Below are 15,704 nucleotides of genomic sequence, written 5' to 3'. Positions count from 1 at the left end.
CACACTTTTCACGGTCAAAAACTGCTTCAATTCGATCTCTCACCTTGAGATATCACCCAACGCAAAGGAAAAGATCTCCTTCGCGGCCCGAGTACCCCCGTTTGCCTCGCTCAAATATCTCACACGGATGCCACGTGGCGCAGTGCGATTGGCTGGGGAGGCGATAAGAAACGAGTGCACGTCGAGGCCCCCCGCCTGCGCACGCGAATTGATCGAAGCTATATATAAACCCTAATCGCTTCGTCTCCGTGCAAACGCCTCGTCGTCGACGCAACAAACAACACAAACGCCGCAGTGCAACCACACACACCTGCTCGCCCCCATGGCGTCCACGCTGACCAACGTGGGCCTGTCTACCCCGGCGGCCCTGCAGGCGAGGCCGCAGCTCGCCGGAGCTGGACGCGTCGGCGCCGTGGTGGCGTTTGCCCGCCGGGCCAGGTTCGCGGCGGTGAGGGCGAGCGGGCCGTCGACGCCGCCGGACATCTCGGACAAGATGTCGGAGAGCATCGACAAGGCGAAGGAGGCGTGCGCGGAGGACAACGCGAGCGGCGAGTGCGCGGCGGCGTGGGACGAGGTGGAGGAGCTGAGCGCCGCCGCGAGCCACGCCCGCGACAAGCTCAAGGAGAACTCCGACCCGCTGGAGAAGTACTGCAAGGAGAACCCGGAGACCGACGAGTGCCGCACCTACGACAACTGATTTTATTCGCTAATTAATTAATTAATTAAATTGTATTATTAAGGCCATAGAAGAAGAAAGACAGGGTGGGGCTGGTGGTAATTATGGATACTTGAAGGGTGGAAGTGGGGGAAAAAATGGGGTTTTTATACTTGCCTGTTGCACTATTTTGTTATATATTGGTGTGTGATGATATAAGTGGGAAATAAATCATGAAATTTTCCTGCAGGAATCTTGTGTAACTCTTTTGTATGTTTCATAAGACAGTCTTCACGGGCTTAGCCAAAATGAGCCTTATTAGTAGGCAATCGACCTCACTTGGGATAATCGATTCCGTGGGTTTATGCCTATTCCAATCCACCGATCACTTCACATGTAGACCAAATTTTGACCCGTTTGCTAGTGAGTATACACCGTGTTTTGGCTCCCATCTCTCCATGTATCCCTATTATTAATTTGTTAGCATATCCTAAGTTGCTAGATATGCCTTGCAAATAAGTCATATCGTTTTAACATGTATTCCCTCCGTCCCCGAAAAATGTAATTTTTTGGTTTTTTTTTCGAGAGGTTGACTATCCATCTTATTTAAAAAAAATTAAAAAAATTTTAAAAAATAGGTCACATATAAAATAATATTTATGTTTTATCATCTAATAAAAACAAAAATATTAATCGTAAAAAAATTTAAATAAGACGAAGAGTCAAACATACTATCTAAAAACTTAAAAATTGATTTGATCTAGGACAGAGTGAGCAGTTGCAAAAAAAGTATATTCAGATATATGTATTGACATAATTCTCATTTTGTGCATCATACCATTTCCACTGCCAGAATGCGTACACATCGTATCATTGATTTTTTTTTAAAAACAATGGATTTTTTAATTTATAGAAGATCCATACTGCCGTATCATTGATTTTTTTTTTAAAACCCATGCTTGCCACACCACCATCACTGGCAAGATTCCACATCAACTACTCCAATTGGCAGTATTGTCTTGCCACGCCAGTGCTGGTGGCGTAACCAAAAAGTTCATACGATCAATTTTTTTTGAGGTTTAGCAATAAAATTATTTATTAAAAGTTTAAAAAATAAAAAAATCTTGTTGCACCAACTTCTCTAGGCATGTCTAACTAGAGTGGCCAAACCGCTGTCATGTGGTGCGGTAGTATTATTTGGTCACAATACAAAATAAATAAAATTTGATGAAGTTTAGTTTTAAAATTAGAAAACAAACGGTTCACAAAATAAAGAAGATTAAATTTACAATATATTTTGACTAAATTATCACAAATTGGTAAACTTAAGGTTATGTATCCCAAACTATAGATTTAACATCAATTTTTTTTCATAAAACTATAGATTTAAGGTCTTATATCATAAAACTACTAATTTTAGTGGTAAGACTATCAAAAAAATGGAAGTTTTAGAGTTCCACTGTTACCTTGTTATATCTTTTTTTATGTAACAAAACTTGTAGTTTTAGGATAAAGTTGATGTTATATCTCTAGTTTTAGGATGCAATACCTTAAATATGTAGTTTTGAGAAAAATAGTGCTAAGTCTATAGTTTTATGATAAACAACCTAAATCTACAGTTTTACGATAATATAACTAAAAGTACGTGTAAAATTTACTAAAAAATATCATCTTTCTTATCATGGTATAAATGTGTATATCAGAACCTGGCCCAAAACTCTGCTGCTTAATGGGCTCGCACTTGACAGCGTACAGTACCGTCATAGCCTTTTGCAGAATTGGGCTTTATTCTTGGGAAATCTGCGAATAGGCCGGTTTCCGGAGGCATTTGAGTTTAATTTTGCCAGATGTAGTAGTGACGAATCTAGAAAATCTATGGCTCTCATCCTTTCATCTTTTGAAAAAAAAAGGAAAAACAACATATTTGTAAATAAAAATAATTTATCAGAAAATTTTGTAAAATAAATCATAAAAAGACTATAAAATAGACTCTAGAATTAAATTTTAAAATTTAAATTTTGGTTTATAAGCAAAAGTAAAAAACGATAAGTCTAAAATTTTACTAGAACTAACCGTTAGCGCCAATAAGCGCTTGTGGAAATAACATGCCCGCTCCGGTGAGGCCAGGCGAGTGCTCACGTTGGCCGCACGCTGGTTCGCCTCCTGAAAGATTGACTCCATGTATTTTATTTTACTGATAGTATAATTTAATCTATACCGTTGATCGAACGTCTGTGATTAAATTATATCATCAATAATATTAGGTGTTTGTAGAAATTATACTGCTAATCACGTAATTAATAAAGCATAAAAATATCCCTTTTCTACTGGTAGTATACTACCAGTAAAATACACCGGAGAGTTGCTCGCTGAATAAACCAATAAAGAAGGACCACCTTTCTGATTATTTTAGTCAAATACCGTACAAAATTAAGTATGGAAGTAAACTCAGCTCTTACAGGATATGAAACCGAAAAAAAATCCATTGAATATGTCCAAACAACATGATAGTACACATGTTTCAAAATATAAGAGTATGCACAAAGATGAAATTACAAATAAAACAGAGTAAATCCTTCCATCCATAAATATTATGTTCTAGAGTATGATTTAGTAAAAGTTCTAACAGACAGTAGTTTCTTGAGTACTTAGTTTGAGTAAAGAAACACAAGTAAGTGGTGCGTATACTTTTGTCTAGAAAACGTCATCACAATATCATATACTTATTAGAGTTTATGAACTTATTCTATATGAGATTGATGCCCAGAATTTAGAAACTTACCTAAATCTTGTTATAAATGCCATCTTTGCGCTGATAATAGCATAAGCAGAACATATTATTGTAATTAAGAGCAATTTTACAGTACTCGAGAAGGTAGCAATAAGTACCAAAAATTTATCGTAAAATTTAATACCTCTTGGTACTTAAAATTTAAAATTTAGCAGCTATGTACTAAGAGGTATCAAATTTTATATTAAAATTTTAATAACCTAATTAAATACTAGAAAATTGCTCTATAATTAAATAAATACTTATGAGTGAAAACTTTTACATATGTATTTCTATCGTTCTAATAACTAATGGTGTAGATGAGAACCCATGTATCAATTATAGGTAAACAAAAAAATAAATCCATGAAGAGAATTTACTCCGGTCCAACAAAAAGTCCCTCAAAGCACCGGTATCTCAAGGTACCAAATTGTTTCCCACTATTAAATCTAGCTGAGCAGGATGAACATGGTTAGATCCAACGATAAAAAACGATTTAGTACCATGAGGTTATAAAACAAGCAAGGATAATAATAATTATAGACCTTACACAAACAAATAGACGGAATAGCTCACTAAACAAACGAAGTCCAAACAAATGAACTGACAGGTATAAAAATAACAGGCAAATATTTTAGTACAAGTAAAGTTACCTTTTTAAAGTCATCGGCCTATCTAACATTCAAGCTGGGTACGCAGCGTGGATATTGATTACGCACAACACTTGAGCCAATTACATGAAGCTACTACTAACAGCTTTATCAGGTCCTCTCCAGGATTGCATAATGATTATACATTTTGATGATAGGAAGCCATATACAAATGATCTGGCAAAATAATGAGGCAATTACTTTACCCTGAATTGAAACAACATTAACCTGAAAGACTGATCTTCAACATCACCACCAAATACCATGTCTATTACTGCCTAAATGGCCAATTTTCTGAAGAGCCATTGCTCAAAAGATGAAAAGAAAATCATGGTCCAATTGTGCCGGTGTCGAAGTAGAGCGTCGTCCCAGATGACCCGCCGGCGACGCCCTCCATGAGCGCGAACCGCATGCCCTCCGATGGCTTCCAGTGCCTCTTCCTCTGGTTGATGAACCAGTTGTTGATCTGCTTTGGGTCAAGCCCGGTTCTTGCTGCAAGCCTCAGCTTATCTTCTTCCTGCCAGTGCCACAAACGTCACACAACCTGTCATAATTCACATGATGCCCCAGCATCCTATCTATCCAGGCTTCAGTTAACCTGAAAATGGCAGTGAGAATGGTGATCACCGTAGGATACGGCCAGCGGTAGTGCGTGTTCCACCACTCCAGCAGCGCCGACCGCGCGTCCTTCGGTAGCTTCCCTTTCTTCCGCTTCTTCAGGAACTCCGACCGGAGCCGGCTGAGACAGCCGCTGTACTTCTTCAGAAGCATTTCCTTGAGCTCGTGATCGGCTAAGCGGGAGTTTTGCTCTTGCCCTATGTCCAGCATATCAGTCTCCCCCGAGCATTGGTCTTCGTCGGAGGACCCCATCATTTCATCTGCCGTCAGATTATAAATAAAGCAAAATTAGAAATAACCGTTTGCATGACATTCCTGACAAATATGCTTTATGGAGTAAATGGAAATATCAAAAACAAGAAAAGAAAAGATGGGCATGATTCACAATTAATATAGGTGAATTGAACAAGTTACTAGTAGTATTGAGCTATATTTCAGAACACAGAAAATTAATGCGTCCTTCAGCATTGAGCTGCAAATAGCATGTGGCAGTGTAGTTCCCATCGAGAGGCCCAGCCCCGAACATATTCGGTTTCCAAGAAAAATAGGGACCAAAATATATACACTAATAGGGACCCATTTGAGCATGTTTAATGGTGTTCTTTCAGGAACAAGTATATATCTCGAATTGTTATCATCACATGCCATTAATTCACCACAGAAATGAATTAGAATAAAACTTATAAAGAAGCAGGATCATCAAAACTGGACAAAAACAAATATTGGACAGTAATAACAACATGGAGACAAAAACTAAACCAAGGCTCATGCTAAACAATCAGCTTGCACATATTTGCAGACATATAGGACTGCAAAATTTGTTTCAACATGGTACAACCTTTTTTTTCTGAAAAAAAAAGGTGTAAGAAACTTCAGTTGTCAGCAAATTGTTGCAGGCACCAGCTGCACCACATATACATCATTTGTACATAAAGGAGAAGATTTTCTGAGAGTTCTTTTCTTGTTTTGGGGGGGGGGGGGGGGCTTGTTATTATAAAGAACATTTTTAAAAAAGCAATTTTAGTTTTTTACACCGATCAGGACAATTTCGACCAATACATAGCCTTCAATGATTTTTGGTTTGCCCTGTCTCACATCACTTTATCTATAAAGCTACCATCTTACATTCAAAAAATGACTTATACGCTAAGAAATACCAAGTGCCTCTATCCCAATAAAGCTAATGAGATTTTCAAATTTCTGCTTTTCCAGTAGTGAAAGGTAAATTTCACAATACAAAGTGGATGGTGAAATTGGCAAAGCGATTCCCATGAAATATTATAGCCTAACACCAGCCAACCTTAATATGTGTTCATATGGCACAAACCTCTGCCATTTAACAGTTCCTTACTATCCATGAAAAGTTCCCACATGCAACATGTCTTGCACAATTCCACTGTACAATTATATTATTGGAAGCCACACTTCCCATATAATATTGCGAGGTTAGCCTGCAGTAGACGTATCCATCATCTGCTTTTGGAAACGGCAGACATGCATCATTGATCTATCACTTCTGGGGGACCTACAATGGTTACATCTACTCTCTTGAGTCTTGACAGAAATAAGGTTCTGGCTATTTCATTCTTTGTCAGATTTTCAATGTGGCAAGAGTTAACATGAAAAAAAATTAAGTGGCATACTTGTTTTTGAATGTAAATGACTTATATTTATTGAAAATTAGTTTTTCGTTAACTAAAAAATAAAGAGCAGAAAAAGAATGCAGTGAGCAACCCAACAAGCATAACCCATGTCAAGGACAGTAAGGTCAGTAGCATTTTTTGAGTAAAATCGGCCCATCACTTGCTCGGCCCAATAAATATTTGCAAAGCTAACATGAAACACTTTCGGTAGCCGTTTGGCACTCAAAACATACAAATAATCCCAGGGAACTAGTCCGTATTCAATATAACTTTCAGATACATTAAAGATCATTCAAATCTCACTATGCTCGGTTTACATATGTAGTTTTGGGATTGCGATGGGGATTCGGTAACTAACCTCCGACCGTGAATTCACCTGAGGGGATGCCTAGCTATGTGCAACTTGTCGCTTAGTCAGACCTGGAGGGCCTGTGGGCATATGGGGCTGAAGAAAGTTTCTATATAAGTTTAATCCCTTCATCCAAAAAAAAGGCTTAACCCTAAATTCAAATGCCTCCCGTTCCATCACACTACCTCAAATGCTACATAAACACTATTATTATATTAAATAAATGGCTCGTCATTTTTTCTATGTGAATATATTATCATATGGAGGATAGGAAGTCATTCTTGCTAATACCTTAATTCTTGAGTATAAGTCCAAACAATGATCACATAGTGCTGGAATAATCCAGGATGACAGGCAAATTATAGTCATGTTGATCTTTAACCCACTTGGTCAGTTGCTCTTTGTAATCTCAATGCTCAAAGCAATAAAGTTTGAATAAAAATGACTGTGATGCAATGAAAACAGGGGTCTGCAACCTTGTCAAATCAAAAGATGGCATTATCGTCTTCTTATACAACACTATTAAAATAAAGTGTTCACGTATCACCTCTAATTCCAACGTTCATATTATTCTTTTTAGTAAATTTCACAGAACTACAAATACTTTTGGCAAAACTATCACAAAACTATACATTTAATCCAAAATATCACAAAACTACATATTTAGGAATGACGTTATCCCAAAAATACATATTTAAGCTATTATATCTCAAAACTACAAAATTAATGTCGTCTTTTCCACAAAACTATAGATTTTATATGTGCCATCCCAACACTTTACCATGTGTAGTTTTGTGCTAAAATCTATGATATATCTATAATTTTGTCAAAAAAGACACTAAATCCATAGTTTTGAGATACAATGGCTTAAATATATAGTTGATGAAGTCATCCCTAAATCTATACTCCCTCTGTCCCAAAAAAAACCAATTCTCCGGTTTCCGTGTCCAATGTTTGACCATCCGTCTTATTTGAAAAATTTTCAGAAAATTAGAAAAAAAATTAGTCACACGTAAAGTACTATTCATGATTTATCATCTAATAAAAACAAAAATATCAATCGTAAAAATTTTTTGAATAAGACGAAAAGTCAAAAATTGTAGGTCAAAAGTGAAAGATTGGTTTATTTTGGAGTATAGCTTAAATATGTAGTTTTGTGATAATTTTGTCAAAAAGTCTATAGCTCTACGAAATTTACTCTTTTTTTTCTATGTTTCACATTTATACCTTGAAATACTGCTAGTTTGCAATCCAACAAGTGCTTGATCAATACTGATAAAAAACAATTCCATGGGTGATTCATCTTCCACTATCTAATCTTTACTTTAGAAAACAACACCTTAATTATATCCCTTGATACTAAATCACTTGTCCCAAATAGAATTAATTGTATGATATATATATCACTCAGAGACGAAGTTGACAAAAAAGTTGTCCAGACAGAAACAAAAAAGTTCCCAACTAGAAATGATATTGCATTTATTTATACATGCATACCATACCCCTTCCTCAAATTCCCATCAGTGTTCATGTCTTCCTTATATCTTGTTCCACTCATCCGGTAAGACAGGTATAACAAAAGTTCTCCATAAAATATTGAATCTCGATTTTTAGCTAATGCTTTCAGTGCTCATCCGTAACAAACAATCGATCCAATCACACCTATATCTTGTTGAGAAGAAAACAAAATTTGTAGTAGTAGGAGTACAAGTAGTACTACATTTTTACACAACAAAAACATGTAGACAAAAGAAAACCCACCACCAGAAATTACCACTACCATGGCGATATTGATACGTCTTGTCAAAGTACAGCAACCGAATCCGGCGAGAGATCTCCTAACCACGTAGCCTAATAAAAAACTTAAGTTTTACAGTTTTTTTTTTCACCCCTGGTCAGTACAGCCTCAGGTTGCAACCGGCAGGTGGCTAGCTAGCTACTACACTCCCCCAGCTTGCAGGCAGGAGCAAGATTCTCTCTTTTGTCAAAGCCATCCAATCCAACCAAGCAAGCTCAGGTTCCATCAACTGGCCTAGCTACTAAAGGCTAGCTAGTCAGTAGCCACACACACACACACTCCAGAGAAGCAAAGGGCTCCAGCTGCAGAATGCAGAGAGAAAAGAGAGAGAAGCCTACAAACCTTGGGCAAAACCCTACACAAGCAAGGAAGCAAACCTCCCAATGGTTTTGGTTTTCCTCCCACCCTCCTCCAGCTGCTGGCCTCACTCTGACACTCTTGTGCCCCATTTGCATGGACACGATTTGACATCACACAAGAGCACACATACGCCATGGTTAGAGCAGCAGGTAACATAGGAGTTGTTTAGACGGGCTAAACTTTTTTTTAGCCCAGATTAGACACTAAGGTAACTTATTTTAGCCCAGGTTAGACACTAAGGTGGTGTTTGGGAAAGGGACTTATTTCTAGTCTCTTGTCCCATCAAACGTTTAAATACTTATTATAAATAGTAAACATAGACTATTAATAAAACCCATCCATAATCTTAGACTAATTCGCGAAACGAATCTATTGAGCCTAATTAATCCATGATTAGTCTATATGATGCTACAGTAAATATACTCTAATTATAAATTAATTAGGCTTAAAAAATTCGTCTCACGGATTACCACTCATTTATGAAATTGGTTTTTTAGTAATCTATATTTAATACTTCAAATTAGTGTCCAAACAACCGATGTGACATGGGGCTAAAAAGTTTAGCCCCATCTAAAAACCCCTAATTTGAAGTATTAAATATAGACTAATAAAAACTAATTTTATAAATGAAAGCTAATCCGCGAGACGAATTTTTTGAGCCTAATTATTTCATAATTAGCAAATGTTTACTATGGCATCACATATGCTAATCATGGATTAATTAGGCTCATTAGATTCGTTCAAGATTATGGATGGATTTTATTAATATTCTACATTTACTATTTATATAATAAGTGTCCAAACATCGATGTGACTAACTGCTAAAGTTTAGCCCATAAAACAAACAGCCCCTATGGTAGGCTATAATCCAAGCTGTAAACATATTGTAAAGAGCTAAGATAAGAGAAGAGTAAGAGCATATACAATAGCATAGCCTGCTGTAAACATATTTTAATGAGATAGAGATGAGAAAAAAGAATAGTGGGCTACAAATTTATAGCCAGCTATAGCACAAACTTCAAGACACAAGACACAGTGTGTATGAAAAGTAGAACATGGTAGTATATGTTTTATAAGTAACTATTGTATGAATTGGCTATAGATGATTTGAAGCTACTAGTTAGCTATACTATTAAACTTATACTATTGAACTTACTCTAATGGTGTATGAAAAGTAGAAGATGATAGTATATGTTTTATAAGTAACAATTGTATGAATTGGCTATAGATGATTTGAAGCTACTAATTAGCTATACTATTGAACTTACTCTAATGGGTGTATAAAAAGTAGAACATGGTAGTATATATTTTATAAGCAACAATTCTATGAATTGGCTATAGATGATTTGAAGCTAGCTGTAGCACGGACTACAAGATACAATATGTGTATGATATATGAGACCATATATTAATATTTTGTAGGTATTTATTATATAAATTAGCTATTAAATTATGAATCGGAGGTAGGAGTCGGCTACTTACACACCCACACGGATTCTATACTCTCCCAGGCCTATCTTCTTTTCACACAAAACCAACATGCAACACAATGCGAGGTACTACACTCCACTACCAGAAAGTTCCATTACTGCCGCCATGGATGCATTGCATGTGTAGCAGTGTGTTACCGGAGTGCGTGGCGGTGGCCGCCGGCGAGCTGCCGCCGCCGCTGCATAGATTGCTGAGCTGCGTCTGGATGCTGCTGAGGAAAGATGCGGCCTCGTCGAACGGCCGCGACAGCTCCTCCTTGTAGCGCACCAGCACCCGGCAGTACGCCTCCTGATGATTACAACACAGACACAAACCACACACACGCAGGTGCACATGTAATAATAATCGAAGTAAGAATCTCCTTAATCTAGTCGTCACCACAGAAATCACACGGCCAATTAAATTAGAGTATCATCTCCATCTGCATAGTATAGTAGTAGTACGTAATTAAGCAGGCGATATGTACTGGTAATTGGTAAAGGGTTCGAACCATGAACTCGTCAAGCTCGGGGTCGACGCCGATCTCCCCGGCGCAGCCGGCGCCGGCGCGCCTCTCCCGGCTGATCTCCTCCAGCAGCGACGCCACCTCCGGAGGAGCTCCCACCTGAAACCATCAAGAAATTACACAACCATGAGTTGACGCACACAGTGTCGTCACAGACTAGTCGTCGTCTTCTTCTTCCGCTGAATTCTTGGCATGCACAGCACAGGTACAATCAGCAAGATCTCACATAGGTGGAACATGGGCTAGGCAATTATGCGTCATACCTTGCGGCACTCGATGTAGGCGGAGAGGAGCGTCGGGTAGCGCGGGTGTCCGGCGATCTGCGCCTTCATCAGCTCCGTCAGATCCAACGGCGCCGACGACGACGACCCGCCGACGACGACGACGCCGGAGCCGGACGCCTCGCTCGCCGCGCCGCCGACCCGCGAGATCCCCGGGTGGATGCTGTACAGATCCTCCATGTAGCAGCAGCAGGAGGAAGAAGAAGAGCTCACCTATTGATGCATCACAACTATAGACGACTATGTCCGCACAAGTGGTAATCTAGTACCACTGTAGCGAGCGAGCTGCTCCTTGCTGTGCTCGCGCTGATGTTCTAGCTAAACGGGGGCTGGGAGGCAGAGGCTCATGGGGGAATTCAGCAGCTGTTTGCACTGCACATAGCTGGAGAGAAGGTGTGTGCAGCAGGTGCAGCAGAAGCAGCTTGTGATATCTGCAGGGGAATGGATTGAGGAGAGAGAGAGAGATTGGGGAAAAGAGTAGTATAAGATTTTTTTTATTTTTTCGTGTTGAACTTTTGATCATTCGTTTTGTTTGAAAAATTTGTAAAAAATTTTAAAAAAATTAGTCACGCATAAAGTACTATTCATGTTTTATCATCTAGTAAGCACAAAAATATTAATTGTAATTTTTTTTCAAATAAGACGAATGGTCAAATGTTGGACACGAAAAAACGAAAAATAATCTTATTTTAGGACGTAGGTAGTAGATAACAGTAGCAAGTAGATTATGCTATATTATACTATCTCCTTTTGTATTAAATAATGTCTAGCTATTTATTTGTGGATCAACCTATATATATTTTATAAATCATATTGATTTATTTACACTAAGCCATAGTTTAGTTCCTAAAAACATTAATCAAATATTTGAATACGTAAATATATTATTAAACATAGATAAAAAAATAATTGCATAGTTAGATGGAAAATCATGAAATGAATCTTTTTAGCATAATTAGTCCATAATTAGCTATAAGTACTATAATAAACTATATGTGCTGATAACGAATTAATTAGGCTCAAAAGAACGTCTCGTGGTTTCCAAGCCAGCTATGAAATTTGTTTTTTATTCGTGTTCGAAAACATATTCCGATATCCAGTCAAACGCTCGGCGTGACCCTCAAAAGTTTTCTTTTCGAACTAAAATGCCCTAATATAAATTAAAAGAGTGTTTGCACATACTATGAATGCAGATAATACTACTTTATTTATGGGTGGAAAAGAAGAGAAATGAAAGATTGGGGGTGAGGTATTTGACTGGTATATATAGTATTTTTCTTGGGAGAGAGATTAGGAGTCTTGTTAAACTATTGGATTATGGGTTTATTAAATTTGCGTGGTTGGACTATTGTGTGAGCTGGTGATTTTTTATCTTTTGTCTGAAGGTAGCTGGTGACATTTGGAGGTATGCAGATCTAGAAGGATGGAGTTGATCATCGCCTGAATTTAATATGGTTTTCTCCATGTGTTATGCTTACAGCAGCCCAATTTTATAGGCCAATAATTAGTTTTTAACCATAAAGTTATCAGCTACTACTGGAGATGTGATCTATCCCATGCCTAACTATAGACTTTGCCTTATATAGCTATAGGCTATAGAATTGTTTTTTAAGAGAATTATTGTTTGGCAGCACAGTTGCTGATCAAAGATTATTTGGACCCTCGCTGTTCTGATTCTGCTTATATTTATAAACCAAAATTTAAATCCTTGACCATAAATTTTGGGTTGATGTTAAGGTTCTTTATCTAAATTTATTTTTTAGTCTTTGTTTATATATCGCTAAGAAACTTTTATAAAAATTTTACTACCAAGGTCGTTTGGCTTTTTTTAAAAAAAACAGAAAGATGACCCCTTGATTTATTAGCAATTTAATGGTGTAAATAATGAAATTAACGGGTTGTAAACTTGAAAATCTATTCAAAAGATGATGACCCGTAAAAGACGAGAAAATTTTTTTAAAAATCTTAACAGAAGTTAGTACTAGTACAGAAAGAGGAAATTGCATGATTGCACTAGCAATGGATTAAATATTTGGGTTTTGTTGAGAATAGTATGGTCCACCTTGTTAAAAAAACAAATCAGTGTCATCACCACAAGTACGGGACAATGAGCAAAAGTTTTTGGTGGGTAGGTCACATCGAACGTTTGACCGGATGTTGGAAGGAGTTTTTGGACACGAATGAAAAAACGAATTTTAGAGATTAGCTAGAAACCACGAGACGAATTTTTTGAGCCTAATTAAGCCATCATTAGCACATGTTGGTTAATGTAACACTTATGGCTAATCATGGACTAATTAGGCTCTGAAGATTTGTCTCAAGATTTCTTATATAACTGTGCAATTAGTTTTTTGTTTTATCTATGTTTAATGCTCTATTTAAATATTCAAATATTTAATGTGATGTATTTGGGAAAAAATTTTGAGAACTAAACACCCTTATGAATGAAAAGGACCATCTGGTGATAGCATGCAGGCCGTACGTTTTGCTAAAAAAAATAATTGGTCTAACTCGGGAAATATATAGCGTACCCATCTCAAGTTCATGCTCAGCATATGCGCTGAGAAAAATGTAACGCAGTAAGAAGTTTAGCTCTAATTTATCTATAGCCAATTTAATAGCCAATTCATATAATAGTTATCTAAAAAACGTATAGTATTATATCTCATTTGTCATACACATATTTTGTCTTAGAGTGCATGTTGTAATCTGTAGCCCACTGCTCTTCTCTCTTTCCTTTTATCTTATTAAAATATATTTACGATCAGCTTATAGTCTGCTATTATACCTGCTGTAAGTGCGGTTAAAAAAAGCAAGAGGTTTATGAGCTGCTTAAACTTAGTTCGTCGTAGACTTCAACCAGAGTCATGATCGGTATGTTTAGAGCTCATGTTTAATTAAGCAGTTCGTATGCAACATCGCAGTAGGGTTCAAAAAGCTCCTATGAACGCAAGAGGTTTATAGCCACAAATCGGAATTCCCAATAAAAAAACCCTAAGCTTATTGGGTGGCGACAGAGCCCTTTGAGGAGGAGCTAGGCTAGCCGGTGGTAGTAGTTACAAATTGCGTGACAGGCTAATATTAGGGCTAAAAGTTCTATTATATATCTATACTCGTTTTAAAAAAAAATAGTGATAGCGCCAGTAAATCTATCACGTCATCTATCTATTATTTATATTGTGAATTCTACAAAATTAACTTTTGGAGCCTTTTTCGTATTAAAAAATGTTTAAATCTAATTGATAACCACATATAGAATAAAATGAAGGTGAATGTTGCCTGTAGCACTAGAATATTCACTGGCAATATTGTGAATACTCCCAATAGCAAACAAATATTTGCACCTTCCTCCTAGGTCCAGAACCTACTCTGAAAACACTATTTTTTCACTAATTATATGGAATTAGTCCTCTACCCTTAATAAAAGCTGGTGATGACTTAAAACATTCGATGCAACGCTGCAACGAATCCGATGGAGATAACATGTAACATCATTAACAGACTAGCTGACTGGTCAATGGTCTGTTTGGCTTATGCATATATCGGTAAATTTGTTATGTTTGATTTTCATTATTATATCCGCTCCAAAATATAACTACTACCTACACACATCGATAGTATACTAGAATAGCTACAACTAGCTATAATCTACCACAAATGTAGTACTTCCTCAGTTTCGAAACAAAAGTATTTTCAGGATTTAAATTTTACTAGCTAAATACATGGGTTGCAATAGGTTATATATATTAAAATAACAAAATTAAATATGGTTGAATATATATATATATATATATATATATATATATAGTTGAACAAGACCGCATAAGCATTATACTGCCTTAAAAAAATACAAAAACTCATCCGAGAAAACAAAAACAAAAATAACATGCTTAAAAATTTGAGTGTTGGTACAAAGAGCAACTAGAGCATTCATATATATTATGCTGATATAATAGCACACTTGATATATTGTGATGGTGCCACCACCACCAATGCTTAGAACAGACTATGTACGCTCCAAAATATAACTACTAGCTACACATGGATAGCATACTAGAATAGCCAGAAGTAATTATAATTTGTGGTCAATGTAATACTCCATCTATTCCAAAACATAAGTATTTTGATGATTTAAATTTTACTAGCTAAATGCACGTGTGCTGCAACTTGTTATTTAATTAAGTCTTGTTGAAAAAATATTTTTAGCTAGTTGAAAGCAAGATTGCATGTATATTGTACTCTTTGAAAATAAATTTCTATTAGTATGATTCGGTTCATGAAAATAAAATAAAGTATATAAAACTAATGGGAAAAAGAATCTTTTTCCTACAAGTTGTAAAAAACATATAAAAAATTGCATCTACTTAAACCATTTGGACTTCCATGCTTTCTATTCTTTTGCATTTTTATTCCTATAGTTTTTCTTAAGCAAATTGAGGCAAAACACGCCTCAGATAGCTATACTGAAGCTCGCTAGTAGTACAGCGAGACATGCAGAGAGATCCTTGACAGATACGAAAATTACAATGAAGTCCTACATCCTTATCTTTTTATTCCTGGTCATGCTTATAAACAAAATATTTG

General features: G+C 36.7%; 2 protein-coding genes across 2 annotated transcripts; one reads left to right on the top strand and one right to left on the bottom strand.

The window, feature by feature from the left end:
* The first annotated feature begins 234 nt into the window (after positions 1-234).
* On the top strand, positions 235-984 carry LOC102702223 (calvin cycle protein CP12-1, chloroplastic). The gene has a single exon (XM_006644047.3). It carries the CDS (start codon positions 323-325, stop codon positions 695-697), a length of 375 nt encoding a protein of 124 aa, XP_006644110.1. The 5' UTR covers positions 235-322; the 3' UTR covers positions 698-984.
* Positions 985-4,008: 3,024 nt separating this feature from the next.
* On the bottom strand, positions 4,009-11,509 carry LOC102701946 (homeobox protein knotted-1-like 1). Its single transcript, XM_006644046.3, has 5 exons — positions 11,103-11,509; positions 10,825-10,938; positions 10,472-10,622; positions 4,703-4,953; positions 4,009-4,592 (listed from the first exon to the last, which is right to left on the bottom strand). The coding sequence occupies exons 1-5, from the start codon at positions 11,298-11,300 to the stop codon at positions 4,404-4,406; spliced, it is 903 nt and encodes a 300-aa protein (XP_006644109.1). The 5' UTR covers positions 11,301-11,509; the 3' UTR covers positions 4,009-4,403.
* Positions 11,510-15,704: the final 4,195 nt, after the last annotated feature.

Source organism: Oryza brachyantha, chromosome 1 (genome assembly GCF_000231095.2).
Source record: "Oryza brachyantha chromosome 1, ObraRS2, whole genome shotgun sequence".
Lineage (NCBI taxonomy): Eukaryota > Viridiplantae > Streptophyta > Magnoliopsida > Poales > Poaceae > Oryza > Oryza brachyantha.
Note: the sequence above shows the minus strand (reverse complement) of the source record. Positions and strands in the feature narration are given on the sequence as shown.